The 26,665-nt window shown below is 38.3% G+C and overlaps 1 protein-coding gene and 1 long non-coding RNA gene across 2 annotated transcripts in view; one reads left to right on the plus strand and one right to left on the minus strand.

The window, feature by feature from the left end:
• Positions 1-26,665, plus strand: part of GCSAML (germinal center associated signaling and motility like) — a 59,075-nt gene that overhangs the window by 25,800 nt on the left and 6,610 nt on the right. Inside the window, exons 4-7 of the mRNA XM_032137002.2 lie at positions 4,508-4,680; positions 11,965-12,024; positions 19,155-19,204; positions 21,494-21,522. Coding sequence (XP_031992893.1) covers positions 4,652-4,680; positions 11,965-12,024; positions 19,155-19,204; positions 21,494-21,522 — 168 coding nt within the window. The 5' untranslated portion in view covers positions 4,508-4,651. The remainder of the gene's footprint in view (positions 1-4,507; positions 4,681-11,964; positions 12,025-19,154; positions 19,205-21,493; positions 21,523-26,665) is intronic.
• Positions 14,934-26,665, minus strand: part of LOC131381847 (uncharacterized) — a 28,793-nt gene continuing 17,061 nt past the window's right edge. Inside the window, exon 3 of the long non-coding RNA XR_009210836.1 lies at positions 14,934-15,062. This is a non-coding gene — a long non-coding RNA (uncharacterized LOC131381847). The remainder of the gene's footprint in view (positions 15,063-26,665) is intronic.

Genomic DNA, 26,665 nt, shown 5'->3' on the forward strand with positions numbered 1-26,665 from the left:
ACCACAAAGGTACATTCCCCACAAGTTTCACATGAGGATCAATTAGGCTAATGAGAAAATTCTTGTCTGGGCAGGGTGGCTCACACGTATAATCCCAGCACTTTGAGAGGTGGGTGGATCGCTTGAGCCCAGGAGTTCAAGACAACATGGCAAACATGGACAACAGGGCAAAAGGCTGTCTCTACCAAAAAAACAAAAACAAAAGTTATCTGGGCGTGGTGGCATGCCCTGTAGTCCCCGCTGCTCGGGAGCCCAAGGCAGGAGAATCACTTGAGCCTGGGAGGTTGAGGCTGCGGTGAGCAAAGATCACACACTGCACTCCAGCCTGGGCAACAGAGCGGGACCTGTCTTAAAACAAAAAGCAAAACAAAACAAAAACAAAAACAAAAAAGGACTTTTTTTAGTATGAAATAATAATAATAAATAACCAAGCAATCTTCATTTTGCCTTTTACCAAATTTGAGGTAATTTCTTTCTATCATACAACAAATATAACAAGATTTAAATGTAGTCAAGCAATGACATTGAAAACATTTGAAGCCAAATATCCGATTTGGTGAAATGTTAGCTTTTTCAATGGTTAATTCTCATCTTATTGGTCATTCCTTAAAAATGCAATAATTGAGTCAGATTTGAGAGTTTGTTTCTCGACCCTGTACTTAGGTAAGGAATTGGTTTTGGTTCCAATATTATCTGCAAACGAGCAGGGACTCGCTGTCAACAGGTGTGCACTGTTTCAGCGCACACGCTTGGTCTGGCTCCATGCCTTGCAGGAGTGACTGAGACAAGATCCCCTACTCCTCTGGTGGGCAGCTCCTGCTGTGGATTTAATGTCACAAATATGTACAATTTTTTCTATAGGCAAATTTGCCAGCTAGTATTAACAATGATAAGAACTGTCAATAATACGTCAGGATTTATTTGTAAGAATATTAACTGTAGCATTATTGCAACAGAAAAACTGGAAACAACAACAAAAAAAGAACTAGTTGAAAACAATCATTATGATGATTGTACAGAGGGGGTACTTTGCACCCATTAGTAACGCTGTTAAGAAAATGTATTTAATCATAGCCATCCTAACAGGTATGAGAGCTCTCCTCGTGGTTTTCATTTGTATTTCCCTAACAATTAGTAATGTTGAATATCTTTTCATAGACCTGTTGGCCATTTGTATGTCTTCTTTGGAGAGGTGTCTATTCAGTACCTTTGCCCATTTTCAAAATTGGGTTATGTTTATTTATTTAGTTATTTTTGCTATTGAGTTGTGTGAGTTCCTTAAATTTTTTGGTAATTAACCCCTTATTAAATATATGGTTTGCAAATATTTTTTCCCACTCCATAGGTTGCCTTTTCACTCTGATTGTTACAGCATAGTATCTCTAGTTAAAAATAAGGTATTGTGTATTTAACAATTCTTTGAGTGTAGATCTCATGTTAATTGTTCTTACTACAAAAACAAGAAAAAATCACAAAGAGATACAAGGAAACTGTTGGAGATGATAGATATCTTTCTTACCTTGACTGTGGTGATGGCAGCATAAATGTACGCATGTGTCCAAACTCATCAAATTATGTACATTAATTATATTCACTTTCTTATATGTCAATATATCAACAAAGCTAGGAAAGAAATAAAAAAATTTTTGTTTGTTCGTTTTGTTTTGTTTTGTCCAATGATGGGAGGGTTTCACTCAGGCTGATGTGCAGTAGCTATTCACGGGCATGATCATTGCACACTACAGCTTCGGACTCCTGGGCTCAAGCAATCCTCCTGCTTCAGCCTCCCAAGTGGATGGGACCACAGGCACATGCTACCACACTTGGCTGAGAAAATGGTCTTTTTTTTTTTTTTTTTGAGACGAGTCTTGCTCTGTCGCCCAGGCTGGAGTGCAGTGGTACGATCTCGGCTCACTGCGAGCTCCGCCTCCCAGGTTCACGCCATTCTCCTGCCTCAGCCTCCCGAGTAGCTGGGACTACAGGCGCCCGCCACCACGCCCGGCTAAATTTTTGTATTTTTTTAGTGGAGACCAGGTTTCACGGTGTTAGCCAGGATGGTCTCCATCTCCTGACCTCGTGATCTGCCCGCCTTGGCCTCCCAAAGTGCTGGGATTACAGGCGTGAGCCACCGCGCCCGGCGGAAAATGGTCTTTAAAACTGTATATAATGGCATGATAACACTTATGTGCAAAGGATGATCCTATTTTTGGAAACTTTTCAATCAGTGGGTGCATGTTTGTTTTCACAAAGCAAGGATGATAAATGTGTGCATCAGAATTCACAAGGGGGCTGGATGTGGTGGCTCAAGCCTGTAATCCCAGCACTTTGGGAGGCCAACGCAGGAGGATCTCTTCAGCTCAGGAGTTTGAGATCAGCCTGGGCAATGTAACAAGACCTTGTCTCTACTAAAATTAAAAAAAAAAAAAAAAAGATTAGCGTAGTGTGATGGCACACGCCTGTGGTCCCAGCTACTTGGGGGATGGGTAGGGAGGATCGCTTGAGTCTGGGAGGTACAGGCTGCAGCTGAGCCCTGATCATGCCACTGTACTCCAGCCCGGGCAGCAGAACAAGACCCTGTCTCAAAGACAAAAACAAACGAAAAAGCACAAGAAGGTAGTTGAGGGTAGTAGGACTCTGGGTTATTTAAATATTTTATTTTTTCTTATTTGTACTTAATTTTCTACATGGCATTGAGAATCTAAATCAGGTTGAATATTGTGCATGTCTTTGTTCTCAAACAGCAGCCATGGCCGTAATAATGGCAGGATACCTACGGCTTACTGAGATTCCCTTTCACATAGCTCCTATCCATTCTACAGATGGAGAACGTGAGTTCCAGGAGATTTGTTTACCAGACCAATTTATGCTAGGATGGGACAGAATGGGAGTTAGAGGTGCTGAAAAAATGGAAACCTTTCATGTTACCACATTTCTGTCATTCAGTGACTAAAAACTAACATGGACCTACTTACTTGAGCATTTGAGGATTAATGAGCTTATTTGTGAGTAATCAGATAAGAGAAACAAAGATTTATTTCAGTAGCTCTCAAATTTTAGTAGGGAACAGGAGGACTCCACCCCCAAGAGTTTCTGATTCAGCAGGTTTTAGGTGGATCTTGAGAATTTGCATTTCTAATAAGTTCTCAGTGATGCCGTGTTTCTGCTCAAGGACAGCAATGGTGGAACACATTTCTTAGTGCCTTTACTGCTCCATGGATTGGCTGGAGTGGCATCACCTGGGAACTTGTCAGAAAGGCAGAATATTGATCCCAGTTTGAAAGAGTCAGAATCTGCATTTTAACAGGATTCTTGGGTGATTTGCTTACATGAGAAAGTTTGGGAAGCAGCACTTTGGTACATAGGTTGTCAAATAGGAATTAGACAAATCATAAATCTGAAATGGGGTGTTGACATTCCTGCTTGTAATATAGTTTTCTCATGTTTATGATCGATAAATAAATAATACAAAACTTATAAATAATGATAAAGCACTCCAGAGTCCTGAGTTCTGCCGCTGGTTAACAGTCAATTAAACTTCCTCAGTCCTGATTTCCTCATTGGGAGAAAAAAAGAGTTGGAATAGGTGAGCATATAGTTTCTGATTTCAGCAAATAGATTTTGTGTTGTTGGAAGCTGAAGAAAATCAACCACCTGTGGTGTAAATCCTTCAGCAGGAGACATCATGAATAAGCGATTTCAGTCTCCTGACAGCCACTGCTCAGAGTCAGCTGTTAGCTAATCTCCTGCCGCTGATATTGTGGCCTTGAAATTATCACCAGAACCAGCTTGTGCTTTGTGGCTCTGGTGGGCAGCGTAGGGGAGGAAGTGGGGACCAGATGCTGGCAACAGGTCTTCCAGGCCCTGCATTCTCCCCATTGTCATGTTAGTCTGTGAGCTGACAACCAGAACAATGGCTTCTTAACCTACCCCAAATAATTTTGATAACCTTCTATTCTCATCCTTGTTTTTCCTTTTTCGTTCCCATCTTGTCTTTGGAAGTATCAGACCTCTGAGGAAAGGCTATTGACATTTGATCTGATTATCATTGCTAGAGCCACAAAGAGATATTTTATTTCTAACGTTGTTTTTTTCTTTTCCCCAAGAAGAGGCTTTCTCTTTGTATGTTTGGAAGAGGACAACATATTTGGAATCTTGAGATCTCAGATCTCTGTAACGAACAGTTTGCCTAAGAAATCATGAATCCAGATTAATCACTTTTATTCCAGCAAAAATGCAACTCTCTTATTGCCATTCTTGTGTAATCTTATTATTATGCTCATTTCGGAGGAATAGGGAAGTCCTTACCTTGTTTCATCTTGCAATACTAGAATTTCCTTGAGAGCAAAGTGAACCTGGAGTGATAGATTCACTCTCATGTTTCAGTCTGATTTTTTCCCACTGTATGCCCGTGTGTGTGTATGAGTGCAGACACACACACACACGCACACTCACATTTTCCTTTCCGCCTCCCCTTTCGAGCTCTTCCTGCCTTCTCTATCATGCGCAGGCCCCTGGCAGCTCGTGGTTGGCAGGAGCACGAACCCGTGGTCAGATGCAACGTCCTGCCTCATGCATTTTCCTCTTGGTGCTTTGGTCAGAACTTCAAGTGGAGTGAAACTCAGGAGCTGAGAAACCGAGTCACTGTGAAAAGATGGGAAATTACCTCCTGCGAAAACTCAGGTGAGTCTTGACTCTTGGTGCTGCCTTTTTTGGGGGAAAGAGAACAGAGATAAGGAGACTGGACATACGCATTTGTAATGGTGAGGTACATTGTGCTTCTAGAAGGTTGAGCCTGAAGACAGCATCCTCTAGGAGTGCACAGTGACGCCCAGTTGACTCCTTCTCTTGCCTTACTCTGGAACCATGATAGGTCGCCAGATGTAGAAAACAAAAATACGGGATGCTAAGTCACATTCAGATTCCAGAAAAACATTTGTTTTAGTATGAATGTCCCTCATATAATATTTTGGGCATTATAACATGGGTTGTACTTTACTAAAAAGTTATTCATTGTTTATCTGAAATTCAAATTTAGCAGTGCATCTTGTATTTCATCTGGCAACCCTACACAATTGTCACTTGAATTTTTCTGCTTCTCTTTTTCTTCATGTGGGTGTAGAGCTTAACTTTCCATCCATCAGCTTTGTGGGTTGGTATGAGAATGAACAGTCAGGTCCTTGCAAATTATGGATGCAGGATATGCATTTGAATGCTTTTGACTTTAGTCACACCTTTTTTGGTAATGTTTAGCCTTACACTCTTCCAATACTTCATAATTTGTAGAATGTATTCAGATGACACGCATTATTGTTCTTACATCTTGCTTAATATTAAATGATGGGCTCTACAGCATCCCACTCCTCTGTCCGCTCTCCCAGTCCCCTTCCAGACAATCTTGCATATGATGTGACTACATTGATAGACCCAAGGCAAAACTCTCATCATATCACTCCTGTGCTCCAGTGAGTACCACGTAGAAATATGACTGGGCAAAAAGGATATGACCTAACGCTAATAGACGGAGTGGAAAATCCCAGCAAGTCTTGTTCTGTCTGTTTAGATTCTTCTTGACCTCTCTGTGCAGCATTCCTTACTTAGAGATATGGGGCAGAACACTCTCCGGAATGGGGGCTTATGACCTATAGTCAAACAAAATAGGTCAGAGAAGCTGTCTTTATGAGGCAGCAGTTTGTCTTCCCCACAGTTGATGGTTCATGCCGTCTCCTTTCACCAGGTTAAATAGTTCAGCTGTCCCTTGACATCTTCATTTAGTCTTTCAGTAAATTCATGTTTGTTAAAGAGCTTAAGGGGGGCTGGGCACGGTGGCTCATGTCTGTAATCCCAGCACTTTGGGAGTCCCAGGCGGGTGGATCACGAGGTCAGGAGATCGAGACCATCCTGGCTAACATGGTGAAACCCCCTCTCTACTAAAAATACAAAAAATTAGCCGGGCGTGGTGGCGGGCACCTGTAATCCCACCTACTCGAGAGGCTGAGGCAGGAGAATGGCGTGAACCTGGGAGGCGGAGCTTGCAGTGAGCCGAGAAAGCACCACTGCACTCCAGCCTGGGCGACAGAGCAAGACTCTGTCTCAAAAAAGAAAAAAAATGCTTAAGGGTTCATGGATGGAGAAGGCCCATTAAAATTCAGGATGAGCATGAGTCTGGGAGTAGATGGAGGAAAAATGACACAATTGTGCTAAGAGATAAATTCAATTATTTACCCTAAAGAAAAAATGCTTCCCTTCTTTTAAAGTTAACCAATATTTATGGAAAGCCTAGGTAAGACAATGGTCTTGGTTGCAAGAAAAAATTAAACATGGAAGGAAAATGGATATGGAAGCAAATTTTAAAAATGGATAGGCCCCTTCAAAGAACATCGTACTTAATCACTCTGACTCAGCTTTAAAAAAATAGACATTACGTGGCTCAGATAATTAAAATTGAGAGAGAATTAAAACATGTCAAGGTTGCCTTTGCTATAAAATTATGAATCTAACATGTAATTTATGATGTGAAGTCATCCATCATTTCCATTACACCACAATGGCTTCTTTTTAAGATACGGCAGGTGCTAATGTGTTCTAGGTAGAAGCACAAACAACGAAATGTAGAAATAAAAGGAAGGAAGGAAAGGAATTCTGATTTGGGATAGCAGGAAGGAAGGACCTGTTTGAGGAATTGCCATTTGGATTGTGCTGTAAATGTTAGGCAGACTTACAAAGCAGGAAAAGATGGTCCAAGCTGAAGGGACAACCTGTGAAAATGTATGAGTTTCAAGTATACGGTATTACTGCCAATAATTGGAGCATATTGTTCAGAGATGACTCCAGTAGCAGAAGAAGTTGAGAATGAAGTTGGGGGTCTGATAAAGAAGGGCCTTCAAAGGCGCGTAGAAAGTGGTAAAGCAGTGAACATTTATAAGCTGGAGAAAAATGCAATGTGGCATGTATTTTAGGAAGAAATGTCTATGCTCAGTGAGTATGGAGGAATGACACAGAGAGAAGTAGACAACAACCTCTTAAAATATACCAAAGAAGATGCAGGGACAAAAGGAAAACTTCCCCTTTGCTCCCTGAAGATTCTCTGAAATCAGTTGAGAAAAGGCAGATTAATAGGACAAAAGGCATACAAATTTATTGATCATCGTTTTATGTGACACAGGAACCTCAGAATGAAGACCCAAAGATGCAAAGGAAACTGTCCATTTCTATGCTTAGGTTCAACAAATTTTGGATAGCCATGTAGAAATATGATTGGACAAAAAGGATATGGCCTAATGCTAATAGACAGAGTGGAAAATCCCAGCAAGTCTTGTTCTGTTTCGATTCTTCTTGACCTCTCTATACAGCATTCTTTACTTACGGGTATGCGGCAGAACACTCTCTGGAATGGGGGCTTGTGACCTACAGTCAAACAAAGTAGGTCAGATAATGACTTTTTGGCCGGTTCTTACACAGAAAGATAGAGGGAAAGTTAGAGTCATCTTACTAATTTTATGGCTGGCTTTGGGGAAAAGAGGTTCTGGTTTCTATCAATCACCTTGGGGAAGAGGGATTCTAATTTCTATGGCTAGCCCTGGGTAGGAAAGAGTTGCCACAGAGGGGAGGGCAGGAGAAAGAGAGAGCTGCTTCTGAGGCTTTTATTTTTGAGTATCATTTTCTGAGACCCAACAAAGAGATGGTAAAGAGCTGAAATTCATCAGGAACAACCAAAATGAAGAGGAAATTCAGTGAAAGTAAATGCATTCCCAAGGAGTCACCTTGGTGTGTGTCAATCATTTGGATCACAGATGTGGTGTGAGAGAAGACTGGAGAATGTCCTCTAGAACACAGATGCAGAGAGGCTCCTGTTGCTCTGACCCTCCTTGTCAGAGGCCTGTTACCTTGGGCAGTACCTAATTTGCAGCCTGATAATTGGCTGCAGATGAGTCTGGGGGAGGTAGCTGCTGCTTTCTAGCCTCTGACTAGCAATAGGGTGAAATAAATATTGACGTCGCCCATGGGCAGTGTCCGTCACATACCCTCTTTAGTCTTTATTTCAAAATTGATTTAGTTCTTTGAAGACTTTATCCTCCCATATAAATTTATACACAAATTCTGAATTTGCGTATTGTATAAAAAGTGCCAGCTTGAATTTGGATTCAGATAACATTGTGAATATAGAGATCTATTTGCAAATTCTTCTATGTTTATGCAGATACACTATATATATTATATATTTAATTTAATATATAATATTATATATAATAGATTTTATAATATCTATTATATATAATAATATATATCATATATATTATATTATATTATTTTATATATATATATTTTTTGAGATAGAGTCTTGCTCTGTCACCCAGGCTGGAGGGCAGTGGCGTGATCTAGGCTCACTGCAACCTCTGCCTCCCGGGTTCAAGCGATTCTTCTGCCTCGGCCTACCGAGTAGCTGGGACTACAGGCACGCACCACCATGCCCGTGTAAGTTTTGTATTTTTAGTAGAGATGGGGTTTCACCATATTGGCCAGGCTGGTCTTGAACTCCTGACCTCGTGATCCACCTGCCTCGGCTTCCCAAAGTGCTGGGATTACAGGTGTGAGCCACCGCGCCTGGTTTATGTAGATATACTATTAATACACCAATCAAAACAATTATTTATAACTACATTTATTCAAATCTTCTTTAATGCATTCTAATAGAGCTTTAATTTTTTGTTTTTATTTTATTCTTTGTTAGATAGATTTCTAGATACCATATGCAATGGTAATAAATCTATGAATGACATTTTTTCCTAGCCTGTTATTGTTGGAATGTTATTGAATTTCGCAAGATGACTTTGTATCCACTAGCCTTGTTGAATTTCTCATTTTTTTCATGGCTTTTTAATCCTACTGGGTTTACATAGTTAATAGATCATCTATGAAGTTAAAGATTTCTGTATTCTTTTTTTGTTTCTTACAAATCTTATAGGTACCTTTATCATGTTTTATAGCATAGTTATGTTTAACAGTGTCAGAATTCTTAGGCATCATTGTCTTGTAACTGATCATAATAACTTCTTTCTAAATTGTTTTTATTAAGGTTGCTGTATATTTTTGACATTTATATTTGGCATTTATGTTTTTGGCATATTGCCTCTATCAAAATAAGGAGATTCTACTTTTTAAAAAAGTATGTAGAGATGAGATTTCACTATGTGGCTCAGTCTGGAGTGCAGTGGCTATTCACAGATGCAATCAGAGTGCACTACAGCTTTGAACTCCTGGCCTCAAGTGATCTTCTGCCTCTGCCTCCCAAGGAGCTGGGATTACAGGCATGCACCACTGCGCCCAGCTCTTCTGAGGGGTTTTATTGTTAATAAGGACCAAACATTATCAAATGCAGTTTTAAACTATTGAGATAACCTCATGATTCTTCTTTTAGACTTCTAAAGTGGTTAATTACGTTAATAAATATTTTTGCTAATTACCTATCTTTTAATTTCTGGGAGAAATCTCATTTGATTGTGATGTGTGCAATTTTACTATAGTTTTAGATTTAGTTAACTTACATTTTATTGAGGATTATTGCATCTATTTTCATGATTGAGTTGGACCTGTGATTTTTTAAAATTTGATTTATTTAATTTGAAATGAAAGTTTACCAATCTCCTTAAATGGGTTGGCATCATTTCACATTTTTCTACTTTCTGGAACATCTTATATATGAGAGAATATATTTGTCACTTGAAGTTTGGTAAATTGTGTATGCAGCTGTGTAAGCTGGATTTTTTTGTTATTGATGGTATTCATGTGTCAGTTTTTGTATTTCATTTTTTCCAAATATTATTTATTTTAAGCCATCATGTTTATTATACATAATTCTTCATCATGCTTGTTTTATGTCTGTAATACTTATTCTGAACTTTCTGTTTTCATTATATTTTTGTCTCCATTCCCTATTTCTTTAGTTGGTCTTTCCAGACTTTTGCTGTCTTACTGATATTATTCTTTCCTAAGATTTGGTTCCTGTCATATTTATTTTTACCCACAACTTTCTTGTTTCCTTTTTCTTCTCCCAACTTCTTAAGGTAAATGCTTACTTTGTCATTATTAGTCATTTATGTTTTCTTATGAATGTATTTTAGCAAGCTATTTTCTTCACATTTAACTTTATCCTTCAAATAGTCTTGTGTAGCTTGCATTATAATTTTATTCTGTGTTTTTAGAAAGTTCCTTTATGATTCCCTCTTTAACATAAGGATTATTTAGAATATTACTTATGCCTAGACATGTATACTTTTGGTTATAGCTTATTGGGTTTTAATTTTACTGCTTGATAGTTGGAGAAATCATGTGCAAATTGTTGATTTTGGGGGATGTTTATTAAGACTTTCTTTGTGGAGTTATGAAGTCATAAGTCAACATCCAACATTTAGAAAGTTTAAAAATAAGAAGAAAAAACACAGAAGGTATAAAAAATTATTCATAATCTTAATTCTTTGGCCAAGATACACTTAAAGCTTAATAAAATACCTATTTTTAAAAACAATAGAGTATTAGTTGATTTATTAATTTGGTCAACAAATTTTTGTACATCACCTATGGCCTGATATTATCTGAATTCCTCTGGATTAAGAAAAACACTTTTTACTTTATTCACAGTAGAATTTAGTATCCAGCTATGTTCAGTAAATTAATGATGTGGAATTCCAATTAGGTCCCTACTGATGTTAAATACTTTCCTGTCTTCTTTTCAACTTTAAAATACAAACATCCTTTAGATGTGTAAGTCAATGAATCACTAATAACCCAGAGGACAATTATTTTATGAAATTCTTTCTTTATTGACCAGTTTAGGAAGATGGAATCGTGAGAAAACTGGATTCCAGGAAAAGGGGAAAAAAGGAGACACTTAAATTACTTTTTACCTGATTTACAATCTACCCTATTAAATAAACATTACATCCATATTTGACTGTGATTGTGACTATTACACAAAATCTCTACATCAGCAACTGATTCTATAAAAAGCCCCCACCTCTGTAAATTGCTATTCCTTTATATTTAACAAATATATTCTTTGCCTAGTGGCCTTGTGTGTTGATACCTAGCAATGTTTCTCGAACATATACATATGAGCTCTATTCAGGGAAGGCACTTTCTCAGCGTTGGTTCGAAATGCTTTCCCTGAATACTGCTGGTAAGCAGAGGTGAGGCTCTTACATGCAAAGCTACCTAGAAGCAGAAGGATAGACCAGTGCTGCAGATGTGATAATAGAGGAAAAGAGAACCATCAAGGAAACGCTATGTTTGGACAACTGGTGGAGTAGAAAGTTTGATTAACCAAGTCACAAACACAAGCTGCTAACTATTGCGTTAACCATGCAAATCACCTGATTTCCCTCACTTCATCATTTAGTGTTTGCCTGATTATCGTAAAGATGATGGTAATTGATGGCAAAACACCAAGAGTAATATGAAAAAATCAGCTTTCCTGAATGTATGTAAAGATCCCAATGTCTTACCTGCCCATGGATGCCCACGTGCAGCAGGGCCCAGAGAAGCTTGCTCTGGTTCAGTGGGCCAAGACTGACAGTCCTCATAGTCCACAAAGGTGTGTACAAGCAGATCATCTTGCCTCAGGTTGTTGCAGAAGTGACACTTCCCTGTTGTTAAGGTCTTTATAGCTTCTTGGGAGCTCTCATGTCTTCTGGAGATTCAGGAAGTTTGCATGTCGGGTCACAATAAATCTTCAGACTGACAGAATCAAAAGTCAGACTGTGGGCATTCTGTCCCGCCAGAGGCCTGGTCTCTGTGGTTAATTTCTGAAATGCATTCTATCTGTGACTGCTTATTGATTTTCAAGGAAAGGGAAGTTTGTCAAAAAGAAAAGGCAGGTTTTGTTTTAATGGTACAGAAAGTTAGAGAAGAAGGTAAAAAAATGTGGAGGGCAGTAACAATCTCTCTTTTTTCTTATGTGTTTCCATATAGTTGCCTGGGAGAGAATCAAAAGAAGCCCAAGAAAGGAAACCCAGATGAGGAAAGAAAACGGTAAGAACAGAGCATATCAGAGTTTTTTGTTGTTGTTGTTGTTTCGTTTTTTCTCTGAGATTACTTCCAGAGTCTCTGTCCCACTAGAACTAACACCTCTTAGGGCCACTAGAGTAGAGTTCTTTGGTGATTACCTGCATGACTTGGCAGCAGGTTAGACGTTGACTCTGTCTAAATAAGAAAGACAGGGTATTAGCCACGTTTTGTTTCTATTGATTATATAATATGAGTGTAGAAACATAAAGATAGAATAAAGGATGTTTGGTTTTGGTTGGTTATATGCAGTGGCCATATTTCCCACCTTTTCCTCACAAGTAGCCAGAATAATCTTTGGGAAACATGTCTCATTATGCCTTTTCCTTGCCTGAGACCATTCAATGGTTCTTCATTGCATTCAGAATAAAATGCAAACTCTTCACCAGGGCCTACAATTCCATAAGGATTGGATTCTGCATCTCTCTCATCTGGTTCCTCACCCTCTACCTTCATTCACTATCTTACATGCATTCTCCTTTTATTTGATGTTCTTCAAGCCACCAAACTCAGCCTCACTTCAGGGCATTTCTACAAGCTGGTCTTTTACTGCACAATTTAAAAAAAATTTCCATATTTGCACTTGGACTGATTGATAACGTCTCCTCCTGGAGATGCTGGCCCTCATGCCCTTCTCTGAAAGATTATGGAGGAACTTTGCTTCTGCACCCCATGGTTTTATGGCACTAGAACCTACTTATATTTGTTGTGGCCTTTATCTGAACTTGTCACTCTATATGTCATTTGAGCTCTTTATAATCCACTTCCTTCATAGACCATACGCACTTTAAAGTAGCATCTGTTTCACTTGCTAGCGTATATCTGTTGCTCAACCCTTACAAGACACTCAATGGATAAAAGAAAAAAAATGGAGAGGAAAAATGGTAGATATCTAGATGTTGATATCTTGCCTCAGCTTAGATGAGCAGAAACACCCTGCCTTGTTGGTTAACTGTAGGCTTTTCGTATTTTTGCACTAAGCTCTTTTTAAATCATTTCATCTCAATGTCTTGGTTTCTGTCTCTGAGATGGCTTCTCCTCTTCCATGGTATGAAGGGGCAGAGGATTGAGGAGATGAGTCAGGTATCTGTTGGTGATATGAAATGATGTTTGCAGGCATCAGCCCCCTCCTAAATGTTTGAACGACACTTTCCTGCACAAAGGAGAGAGTTGGCTTCATGAGTCAGCCTTCAGGGACAGTGGAGTTGGCTATGCCTATCTTGTGACCCTTTCTCACGCTCCCCCCACTACCACCACTGCCCTTACGGTTCGTAGCTGGAGAGGAGATAGCAATGATTTGGTGATGTCATTGAACCAAGGTTCTTTTATCGGCTGCTGTGAATCAGTTCTGTATAGCGTCTTTTAAACTAGACTTTTAATTTAGGCATTCACATTAGGCATTTAATTTAGGCATAAACTAGTCATTTAAACTAGGCTTTTGTTTCATCATGTCTAAAGTGAGATCTGCACTAGATGTCATTCTCTAATATTTTTCTGTTAAAGGAACTGAAGTGTTAACGTTTTCAAATACCAGCAAGTCTTTATTACAAGCAGACAATAACTAAATGTAGATAAATTAAATGTCGTTAGGGTTTTCTCGTGCAAGGAAATTTTAGGAGCACGACTCATGGAATTTTCACTAGCCACCATGGTGAGGAAGATCTGAACCATTTTACCATTCTAGTCAATTGCAGTCAAATATGTGTCTCACATGGGCTAAGAAGTCAGTTTCCTTTTTGGCTAATTTCACAGGATGATGTCTGTTGAATAAAGTTGGATTTTCTACGTCTTCCTGAGTCAGTTTTGATAATTGGATTCTTACCAGAATATTATTCATTTAAACATACTGGCAGAAAGGACAGTATGAGCTTTTTCAAGTCACTTAACTTTTAAAATGTAGGCTTATATAGGTATAGTACAGTAAAATTCACCCTTCTTAGATATACAGTTTGATAAGTTTAGGAAAAACATACACAGTCACGTAATCACCACAATCAAGATACAGAATATTTCCACCACCCCTCCCTTTCCCTTCAACCCCTGGCAACCACTGATCTGATTTCTGTTTTGCATTTTTTCCAGGATGTCATAGTATCATGCTTTTATCTTTATTGCATTCTTATTTTTGCTTTCCTTAGTTTTTTAAATTGTTGCTATTCTAATTGTTTTGGATTCAAAACTTAATAATTTTGTTCTCAACTTTTCTTGTTTAGGAATGGAAGCATATATGAATATAAACTTTCCCTCTAAATAATATTTTACCTGTATCCTATGTGTAATTAAAGGAAATACTATTATTGTCTAATATTTTGCAACTTTTAATTTATCCTTGGACCTGAGTAGTTTTTAAATTTCAAATATTGTTTTATAGTCTTAAATATAATTTAAATTTTATTTCATTGTTACCAGTATCTGTGTGGTCTGTGTTATTTCTGCTTTATAGATTTTAATAAAGTCTTCTTTGTCCTATATGTTAACTTTGAGACAAGTTACTTACATTCTCTAAATTTTGGGTTCTTCATATGCAAAATAGCCTTAAAATACTACAATTTTAGCTTGTGTTTATGGAAAAAGAAACAACCACTGCCTATTTCATCGGCACGATGGCTGTCTGGCACCAACACTCAACACATACTAGCTGGTATCTGTGCACATCATTATGTGCCTAGATTTTGAAAATATATTACGTAATCTTTTGTTCAGAGATCATAATTTTGAAATTTGTCTGCTAGAGAAACATTATTGTGTATTTCAGATATTCACTATCATTATTTTTCCTACTTGTTATCAGCTGAGAGAAATTAATCTACTGGTTTATTTGAGTTACCTTTCAGGTTTTCTTTTTCTTTCTTTCACATGGATTCTAAATAGTTTGGTGTGTAGCAGTTCATGACAGTATTAGGTGTTTGTCGGTTTTAATCTTCATCATGCCATCTCCTGTCCAGCTCTTTTTCTGAAATGACGGTCTTGCTAAAGTCTTCATCTTCCGGAGTGTGAGAAGGTCCCTGTGACGGGAGATCAAGGACACCAGGGGACATTGCAGGCAGCTTCCTCTAGGATAGGGAGGGTAGAGGGAGGTCCTGTTTCATTAGTATTGCCCAGTCCAGTCCCCATATATCAATCTATATTCATTTACGAAGGCTCTCATAGCGAAGTACCATAGACTGGGTGGCTTAAAGAACCAAAATGTTCTTTCTCACAATTACGGAGACTGGAAGTCTGAGATCAACATGTTGGCAGAGGTGGGCTGTTTTGTGAAGTCTGTCTTTGGCTTGTAGATGACTGTCTTTTCCCTGAGTGTTCGTATTGTCTTCCTTCTGTGTTATGACTGTGTTCAAATTTTCTGTTCTTATAAAGACACCAGCCATACTGAAATAGGGCCCAGTTTTATGACCTTGTTTTAATTGAATTACCTCTGTTAAGATCCTATCTCCAAATACAGTCACATTCCAAGGTTCTGGGGATTAGGACTTCAACATGTGGATTTTAAGGGGACACAGTTTAGTTCATGAGAGATGTCAAGAAAATCTAAGAGGATTCCTAGAAATCCAGGAATTCCTGCCGCTGTCTGGAAGTTTCCAGTGGCCACAGCATGCAGAATTGTTCCACTGTATTTAAGACAGAGTGGACAACCAGTAGGTGCTGATAATCCACAGCCTGGACTTAGACAGGTTTGGATTTTGTGGTTAGAGCCTCAGAACGACAGATAACCAAGTAGCGGAATTCTTCATTCACCAACTGCTTTGTTACATAATTTCACATTTTACAAAGCCCAAATGTGGTTGTGCAGTGATGTTTGCTTTATTTCTTTCCTAAAGACCTCATAGGTTTTAGATTATCTCAGTACTAAGACATTTGACAATACATTTTCTTTCCTCGGAGAGTAATACAGTTCTTGGATCCTATCTTTCTCCTCACAACTTAGTGAGCGTAATTCCACTCTGCAGCTATGGAGCGGGGCCACCTTAAGCCGCCTTCCTGATGACTTGGTTTTACATACATTTTCCCCATGAAAGTTCGAAAACTCATTATTTGTTCCCTACCCCCACCCCCAATCATGTATTATTTTCTTTTATGCATATGTCTTTATTTTAAATTTTTTTCTTGCCTTTCTTGAGCTATGATTGAAAAACAAAAATTGTACATATTGAAAGTATACAATATGATGTTTTGATATGTATATACAGTGAAGTGATTACCACTATAAAGTACACCAACAACTTAATATATTTATTATCTCACACAGTTACCATTATTTTTGTGTGTGTTGAGAATGCTTGAGATCCACTCTCTTAGCGAATTTCAAGCACACGTTGTCACTGACTATAGTCACCATATCTCAGTGTTCCATGCTGTTTGTTTTTTCCCCTGTGAAGTCAGTTTTCAGATTTAAGTATTTATTTTATGACTTTTCTCTCGTTATACTTGTTTCATTTGATTAGTTTTTTTTTGAGACTGAGTCTCGCTGTTGTCACCGGGGCTGGAGTGCAATGGCGCAATCTCAACTCACTGCAACCTCCGCCTCCTGGGTTCCAGCAATTCTCCCACCTCAGCCTCCCAAGTAGCTGAGACTACAGGTGCACACCATCATGCCTGGCTAATATACACCTTTTTTGTACAGACGGGGTTTTGCCATGTTGCCCAGTCTGGTGTCAAACTTCTGGGCTCAAGTGATCTACCTGCCTTGGCCTCCCAAAGTGCTGGGATTACAGGCATGAGCCACCATATCTGGCCTATTTTAAAAACTGATATAGCATACTTGTACATATTTGGGGGGTACGTGTGATATTTTGATACATGTATACAATGTGTAATGATTAAATCAGAGTACTTGTGATATCCATCTACTCAAACACCAATCTTTTCTTTGTCTTGGGAACATTACAATACTTTTCTTCCAGCTATTTTGAAATATACAATAAATTATTGTTAACTATAATTTTCCCCACTGTGCTATCAAATACTAGGACTTATTTGTTCTAGCTAACTATATTTTTGTACCCATTAGCTAACTTCTCTTGATTATTTCCTCTCCCATTAATGTTGTTTTAATTTAATATAAAAGTGTTATTCTCTACAGTTGTTTTCCTGGTTTAGGCCAGTCCATTTTCCTTCTCCATTGATTATTGTTAATAATTATTCCAATAATTGTGCCTTCTCCATTTATTATTGTTAATAGTTATTAACAGATATTATTTTTCTGCTTCTAAAATATTGTTTCTGCTTTTTTTGTTTTGCTTTTGTTACGCAGTTCATCTTTGTAACTTTGTGCTTAGTACTCTGAACGAAAGTAGATCATTTGTGAGATAAAATTGTGTGTATGCGTGTGTGTTTAAGGAGGGTGCAGAAGAGAAACAAGCTATGGCTGTGACTGAGCCAAACTGAGGGCAGCTCACCCGGTGCTGTAAAGCCAAAAACATCCACACAGAGGGTTGCAGCAGGACCAGGGAGGCGTCTATTTGCCGGTCACCAAGCAAAGAGAATCGATCCCTCAGGCTTAAGGCCTGTCCTTTTCAATGGCTGACAATCAAGGGTTTTTAAAGGCAGGGGTAAATTTCAGGAAAGTGGAATTTACAGGCAAAATTGTGAATCAATACATGGAGATTATAGTTGGTTTGGCCTAAAAAGTTGAGATACCTTGAAGCTGACGGGGAAGGGTGCCTTATGGGTCGTAGGTGGAGTGAAAGATTCTTTGATTTGCAATTGTTTAAGGAAGCAAAGCTTTGTCTAAAAATATGCAGTCAAGAGAAAGGAACGCTAAGGTCTGGCTCCTGGGCATGACTTTCTCAGGCTCCTCAGGAAGAAATGTAGACAAAGCATGGCGGTGGGAGTTCAGTCCTCAGCGCCCCCATGCCTGAGGTCCGTGTACCAGAGCACGCATGTGGTGGAGATCCAGGTTTCCTCCTGCTTATGAGGCTGCTCATTTACTTCTCAGGGCTGGCTGGGCGCCTGGAATTTCCCTTGAAGAAACTCATGACTTTCCTTTATTTCCTTGCTTGTGAGTGCCCGACAGGCTTCCAAGAGGGGCCTCTGTTTTGTTGCAAAATCCAGGCAGTGATTGTGGCATGTCGTTTTAGAATACTTCCTCACAAAATATTTTTCCCTCAGCCCAGGCACATCTCTCTGCTGTGTAACTGGCTGTCCTTGAGGCGGGCAGCTCATTACAAGTTATATCCTTTTTTCATATTTCCCCTTAAATTCTGGAGTCTGACTGACAGAGAAATAAAAGGTGATATGCTGGTAACCCCATCTCCTCCCTACCGCGTTTGAATCCTCTTTATTGTGTAAATTGTGTCCCTTTAAAAATAATCTCTCTTTCTTTCATCACTGGCCCACACTTTTTTTTTTAAATTTATTTTTATTTTGATTTTTGAGATGGAATCTCGCTCTGTCACCAGGCTGGAGTGCAGTGAAACGATCTTGGCTGACTGCAACCTTCGCCTCCCGGGTTCAAGCAATTCCCCTGCCTCAGCCTCCCGAGTAGCTGGGACTACAAGTGCATGCCACCGAACCCAGCTAATTTTTTTTTTTTTTGTATTTTAGTAGAGACGGGATCTCACTGTGTTAGCCAGGATGGTCTCAATCTCCTAACCTCGTGATCTGCCTGCCTCGGCCTCCTAAAGTGCTGGGATCACAGGCATGAGCCATCCCACCTGGCCACCACACTTATTAATGTCTATTACTGTAAGGTTTTAGTTAGAATTTGTAAGACCCTCTCATTTGCCTTTAAGGATTTATACACCCTCATCAAGAATAGCAGAAAAATAAATTTCAAATCTTTCAATTTTCTCTCTTGAATTGTCCTAAATTTCATTATATTATACGTATGTTTTCCGTGCATGTAATAATATGTGTAGTCTGATAAGCTAATAATTCCCTTAGCTTCATGCTATATGGAGCTTTGTTTTCCACTTTTCATTGTCTAGATTTTTGTGGTTTTTCAAAAAAGGCTGGCGTAAGCAGCCTTTTAATTGTATTTAATATTTTCATGGAAAATCTAACAATGGCCTTAGGTTAAGGGCAACCAAATGCTTTGAAAGGCATTTTCAGCTTTGGAGAACCTGGAGTATCTCATGTTACGATCTCTTTCCTTGTAGGCAGGAAATGACTACATTTGAAAGAAAACTTCAAGATCAAGATAAGAAAAGTAAGTCACGGCTGTATAATATTTTTCATAGTAGGGAAGTGCAAATTTAAGCATCCAATTAGCAGACACTCTTGAGGCTCTTGTAATAACATGTTGGAGAAGAGGCTGCTTGGAGTTCTTACTCTTTCATAAAACTGATCACATCATTCTTGGTATTAAAGTAATATTTGTATATTATTTTTTGAGCGACATTCAAGAAACTTCTGTGGAAAGAAGTTAACCAAAATTCTACTGTTTTAAATTTGTATATTGGTGTTCTAAAATAGGGCCTCTGAATATTAGCAGGTGATAAAAAGTGTTTTTTTTTTTTTTTTTTTAAGACGCAGTCCCACCCTATGGCCCAGGCTGGAGTGCAGTGTCATGATCTCGGCTCACTGTAATCCTCTGCCTTCCGGGTTCAAGCGATTCTCCTGCCTCAGCCTCGTGAGTAGCAGGGATTACAGGCAGATACCACCACACCCGGCTAATCTTTGTATTTGTAGTAGAGACAGGGTTTCACCATGTTGGCCAGGCTGGTCTCAAACTCCTGATCTCGTGATCCACCTGCCTCGGCCTCCCAAAGTGCTGGGGTTACAGATGTAAGTCACCATGCCCGGCCCCTAAAAAAGTGTATTATTTTGTTCTCAAGAAGTTGAAAGAAGCTGGTGGTGCACTCCTATAGTCCCAACTACTTGGGAGGCTGAAGTAGAAGGAATCCTTGAGGCCAGAAATTAGAGTCCAGCCTGTGCAATGTAGTAAGAGCCTGTCTTAAAAAAAAAAAAAAAAAAAAAAGAATTTGCTCTGTTTGCCATAGTATCTAGGTATAGTAATCATGTAATTACTCAAAATCGACAGTTATGAATAACAGGGCTCAGCCCCTGTGGACAAGTATATCTAAAGGAAACTCTCTGTTTATTTTTACCCCCAACTTTATTGAGGTATAACTGACCAGTAAAGATTGCCTGTATTCAAGGTGTGCAATGCGATGTTTTGATGTATGCGTACATTGCGTAATGATTACTTCATCAAATTAATACATACATCATTATACATAGCTACCAGCCTGTATGAATGTGGGGACATAAGTGCACTTGAGATGTATTCCCTCAGCAAATTCCAAATAAACAATACTACGTTGCTAACTAACAAGCAATGGGGAAAGGATTTCCTATTCAATCCATGCTGCTGAGTTAACTGGCTAGCCATATGGAGAGGACAGAAACTGGACCCCTTCCTTGTGCCATATACAAAAATTAACTCAAGATGGATTAGAGACCCAAACGTAAAACCCAAAACTACAAAAACCCTGTAAAACAACCTAGGCAATACCATTCAGAACATAGGAATGAGCAAATATTTCATGATGAAGCCATCAAAAGCAATTGAAAGAAAAGCAGAAATGGACAAATGGGATCTAATTAAACTAAAGTATTTCTGCACAGCAAAAATAACTAACAAGAGTGAACAGATGGCTGGGCACAGTGGCTCATGCCTGTAATCCCAGCACTATGGGAGGCTGAAGTGGGCAGATCATGAGGTCAGGAGATTGAGGCCATCCTGGCTAACACAGTGAAACTCCGTCTCTACTAAAAATGCAAAAATTAGCTGGGTGTGGTGGCATGTGCCTGTAGTCCCAGCTACTTGGGAGGCTGAGGCAGGAGAATTGCTTGAACCCAGGAGGCAGAGGTTGCAGTGAGCCGAGATAGCGCCATTGCACTCCAGTCTGGGCGACAGAGCAAGACTCTGTCTCAAAAAAAAAAATTAGTAGTGGATTTCGGATTCACACATATGTAATTTGCGTCAGCATTCACAGATGGAATCAACATGAATCTGCATATTTGTATGTAACTTGAAATAGTTACTCGTGTTATTTCTGCACCTATCTCTATAGCGAGTGTTCATTTTAAAGAATTGTATGATTTTCCTGTGATATTTACATAAAATTTATATCTTAAATTTGCAGCTATAATCATTCTTTATGCTTATCATATTGCATTGACATAGCACGTTTATGAACAACATTTTGTTAGCAAATTTTGAAATCCATTTTATTCAGCACATTAATGTGCTTTATTTACACAAAGAACATACTATTGATGCTATCTCAGAACACATGTTCTTTCTTGATTTTGTCACTCAGTCTTGAGAACTTCAATTATAAGATGGGGTAATGTCGGATGTTTAGATAATAGGCCTCTGCAGTTTTATTACTTCTACCTTCTGTTTTTTTTTTACCTTTTCCTTCAATCTGTGATGGTGCAAAAGTCTCACAATGCTTTCCTTTCTTTCTTTCTTTTTTTAATCCTCTAGGCCAAGAAGTTTCATCAACTTCTAATCAAGTAAGTAGAAAACAAAAAGCAAGACAAAAGAAAAACACAAACTTTTATTATGTTTGTCTGGTAAATGCCAAAATACAGATGATTTATTCAAGAGTAGCATCCGTCTTCCTTTATTTGTAATTTCTAAATGTACTTTTAGAAATCATTCATATTTTAAATAATTTATATGGCAATTATAATGCAGAAATGAAAGTAAATAAAAAACCAAAAAGTATTTCAACTGATCTAGATGAGTAGCAAGTTCTTATTGTTTTGGCCTGAATTCTGCTGAAGTCTAATTTTATTTATTTATTTATTTATTTATTTATTTATTTATTTATTTTTTTGAGACACAGTCACACTTTGTCATCAGGCTGGAGTGCAGTGGCACAATCTCGGCTCACTGCAACCTCCATCTCCTGGGTTCAAGTGATTCTGGTGCCTCAGTCTCCCAGGTAGCTGGCTTTACAGGTGCACACCACCACACCTGGCTAATTTTTTATTTTTAGTAGAGACAGGGTTTCGCTATGTTGGCCAGGCTAGTCTCGAACTCCTGGCCTCAAGTGAATCCACTGGCCTCAGCCTCCCAAAGTGCAGGGGTAACAGGCATTAGTCACTGTGTCCAGCCTATTATTTTAATTTTCAAAGCTATTATAACAAAAACAGATGAAATTAAGTAAATTTATACTTATAAACTGACCACCATAAAAGATTAATTATTTTTAGCTTTCCACATTCCCTTTCAATCCTTATATCCAGGAATTAGCATTTGCATTCACAAGTATGGTGGAACCTATAACATATGGAAAAAAGTTTATTCCTTTTGATACTACATCATAAAAATTTTGTTGATTTAATTAGTATATATTAATGTTTTTATTTTTTCTTTCCTTCGCTGTCTATGCAATTGAAAATGTGCATAAACTCAATTTTTTCTTAGTATTTTATCTTATAAAAATTATAATGAATAATGACTTATTCATTACTTACTGAGGTCTGATTGTTGCATACATTGCATCTCAGTATGTGTGACCTAAAGTGTAGAAGTGCTTTTCCCTAGATATTTAGAGGCATAATAGCATCCTTCTTTCCTCTTTTATTATTCAAGTAAAATTAAAGCATAATTAGCAGAAGCTTGGAGTGCAGTTTAGCTGCTATAATGAGGTCTCTAAGACACCAGGGCTTGGAGGAAGGGCTTTTTTTTTTCTAGAAACATTTCTTACATTATATATATTTTTATTATTTATTTATTTATTTATTTATTTATTTATTTATTTATTTATTTATTTATTTTTACTGTAAGTTTTGGGATACATGTGCTGAATGGGCAGGTCTGTTACATAGGAATACATGTGCCACGGTGCTTTGCTGCACCTATCAGCCCTTCATCTAGGTTTTAAACCCACCATGCATTAGATATTTGTTCTAATGCTCTCCCTCCCCTCAGCCCCCACATCCCAACAGGCCCCAGTGTGTGATGTTCCCCTCCCTGTGCCCATATGTTCTCATTGTTCAACTCCCACTTATGAGTGGGAACACACAGTGTTTGGTTTTCTGTTCCTGTGTTAGTTTGCTGAGAATGATGGTTTCCAGCTTCATCCATGTCCCTGCAAAGACCATAAACTTATTCTTTTTATGGCTGCATAGTATTCCATGGTGTATTTGTGGCACATTTTCTTTATCCAGTCTAACATTGATGGGCAGTTGAGTTGGTTCCAAGTCTTTGCTATTGTGAATAGGGCTGCAATAAAAATACATGTGCATGTGTCTTTATAGTAGAATGATTTATAATCCTTTGGGTATATACCCAGTAAGCGGATTACTAGGTCAAGTGGTATTTCTAGTTCTAGATCCTTGAGGAATCGCCACACTGTCTTCCGCAATGGTTGAACTAATTTACACTCCCACCAACAGTGTAAAAGCATTCCTATTTCTCCACATCCTCTCCAGCATCTGTTGTTTCCTGATTTTTAATGATCACCATTCTAACTGGCATGAGATGGTATCTAATTGTGGTTTTGATTTGCATTTCTCTAATGACCGGTGATGATTAGCTTTTTTATCATATGTTTTTTGGCCGCATAAATGTCTTCTTTTGAGAAGTGTCTGTTCATATCCTTCACCCACTTTTTGATGGGGTTGTTTTTTTCTTGTAAATTTGTTTAAGTTCTTTGTAGATTCTGGATATTAGCTCTTTGTCAGATGGATAGATTGCAAAATTTTTCTCCCATTCTGTAGATTGCCTGTTCACTCTGATGGTAGTTTCTTTTGCCATGCAGAAGCCCTTTAGTTTAATTTGATCCCATTTGTTAATTTTGGCTTCTGTTGCAATTGCTTTTGGTGTTTTAGTAATGAAGTCTTTGCCCATGTCTATGTCCTGAATGGTATTGCCCAAGTTTTCTTCTAGGGTTTTTATAGTTTTAGGTCCTACGTTTAAATCTTTATCCAACTTGAGTTAATTTTTGTATAAGATGTAAGAAAGGGGTCCAGTTTCAGTTTTCTGCATATGGCTAGCCAGTTTTCCTAACACCATTTATTAAATAGTGAATCATTTCCCCATTGCTTGCTTTTGTTGGGTTTGTCAAAGATCAGATGGTTGTAGCTGTGTGGTGTTATTTCTGAGGCCTCTGTTTTGTTCCATTGGTCTATATATCTGTTTCGGTAGCAGTACTATGCTGTTTTGGTTACTGTAGCCTTGTAGTATAGTTTGAAGTCAGGTAGTGTGATGCCTCCAGCTTTGTTCTTTTTGCTTAGGATTGTCTTGGCTATATGGGCACTTTTTTGGTTCCATATGAAATTTAAATAAGCTTTTTTTCTAATTATATGAAGAAAGTCAATGGTAGCTTGATGGGAATAGCACTGAATCTATAAATTACTTTGGGCAGCATGGCCATTTTCACAATACTGATTCTTCCTATCCATGAGCATGGAGTGTTTTCCATTTGTTTGTGTCCTCTCTTATTTCCTTAAGCAGTGGTTTTTACTTCTCCTTGAAGAGGTCCTTTACGTCCCTTGTAAGTTGTATTCCTAGGTATTTTATTCTCTTTGTAGCAATTGTGAATGAGAGTCCACTCATGATTTGGCTCTCTGTTTGTCTATTATTGGTGTAGAGGAATGCTTGTGAATTTTGCACATTGATTTTATATCCTAAGACTTTGCCGAAGTTACTTATCAGGTTAAGGAGTTTTTGGGCTGAGATGATGGGATTTTCTAAATATACAATCATGTCATCTGCAAACAGAGACAATTTGACTTTTTCTCTTCCTATTTGAATATGCTTTATTTCTTTCTCTTGCCTGATTGCCCTAGTCAGAACTCTCAATACGACGTTGAATGGGAGTAGAGAGAGAGGGCATACTTTTCTTGTGCTGGTTTTCAAAGGGAATGCTTCCAACTTTTGCCCATTCAGTATGATGTTGACTGTAGGTTTGCCATAAATAGCTCTTATTATTTTGAGATAGGTTTGATCAGTACCTAGTTTATTGAGTGTTCTTAGCATGAAGAGGTGTTAAATTTTATTGAAGGCCTTTTCTGCTCTATTGAGATATTCATGTGGTTTTTGTCATTGGTTCTTTTTATGTAATTGATTACGTTTATTGATTTGTGTATGTTGAACCAGCCTTGCATCCCAGGGATGGAGCCAACTTGATCGTGGTGGATACGCTTTTTAATGTGCTGCTGGATTTGGTTTTCCAGTATTTTATTGAGGATGTTCGCATTGATGTTCATCAGGGATATTGGCCTGAAATTTTCTATTTTTGTTTTGTCTCTGGCAAATTTTTGTATCAGGATGATGCTGGCCTCATAAAATGAGTTAGGAAGGAGTCCCTATTTTTCTCTTGTTTGGAATAGTTTGAGAAGGAATGGTACCAGCTCCTCTTTGTACCTCTGGTAGAATTCAGCTGTGAATCCATCTAGTCCCAGGCTTTTTTTGGTTGGTAGGCTAATTAATTACTGCTTCAATTTCAGAACTTGTTATTGGTCCATTCAGGGATTCAACTTCTTCCTGGTTTAGTCTTGGAAGGTGTATGTGTCCAGGAATTTATCCATTTCTTCTAGATTTTCTAGTTTATTTGTGTAGAAGTGTTTGTAGTATTCTCTGATGGTAGTTTGTATTTCTGTGGGATCAGTGGTAATCTCCCCTCTTATTTTTTAGTGTGTCTATTTGATTCTTCTGTCTTTCTTCATTATTAGTCTGGCTAGTGGTCTATCTATTTTGTTAATCTTTTCAAAAAAAAACCAGCTCCTGGATTCATCAATTTTTTGAAGGGTTTTTCATGTCTCTAGCTCCTTCAGTTGTGCTCTGATCTTAGTTATTTCTTGTCTTCTGCTAGCTTTTGAATTTGTTTGCTGTTGCTTCTCTAGTTGTTTTAATTGTGATGATAGGGTGTTGATTTTAGATCTTTCCCGCTTTCTCCTGTTTGCATTTAGTGCTATAAATTTCCCTCTAAACACTGCTTTAGCTGTGTCCCAGAGATTCTGGTATGTTGTGTCTTTGTTCTCATTGGTTTCAAAGAACATCTTTATTTCTGCCTTCATTTTATTATTTACCCAGTAGTCATTCAGGAGCAGGTTGTTCAGTTTCCATGTAGTTTTGCAGTTTTGAGTGAGTTTCTTAATCCTGAGTTCTAATTTGATTTGCACTGTGGTCTGAGAGACTTTTTGTTATGATTTCTGTTCTTTTGCATTTGCTGAGGAGTGTTTTACTTCCAAATATGTGGTTGATTTTAGGATAAGTGCTATTTCATGCTGAGAAGAATGTATATTTTGTTGATATGGGGTGGAGAGATCTGTAGATGTCTATTAGGTCCACTCGGTCCAGAGCTGAGTTCAAGTCCTGAATATCCTTGTTAATCTTCTGTCTCACTGATCTATCTAATATTGACAGTGGAGTGTTAAAGTCTCCCACTATTGTTGTGTTGGAGTCTGAGTCTCTTTGTAGGTCTCTAAAGACTTGCTTTATGAATCTGGGTGCTCCTGTATTCAGTGCATATATATTTAGGATAGTTAGCTCTTCTTGTTGCATTAATCCCTTTACCATTGTGTAATGGCGTTCTTTGTCTCTTTTGATCTTTGTTGGTTTAAAGTCTGTTTTATCAGATTGCAAGCCCTGCTCTTTTTTGCTTTCCATTTGCTTGGTAAATCTTCCTCCATCCCTTTATTT

The sequence above is a fragment of the Hylobates moloch genome, unplaced genomic scaffold, assembly GCF_009828535.3.
Source record: "Hylobates moloch isolate HMO894 unplaced genomic scaffold, HMol_V3 SCAFFOLD_18, whole genome shotgun sequence".
Classification (NCBI taxonomy): domain Eukaryota; kingdom Metazoa; phylum Chordata; class Mammalia; order Primates; family Hylobatidae; genus Hylobates; species Hylobates moloch.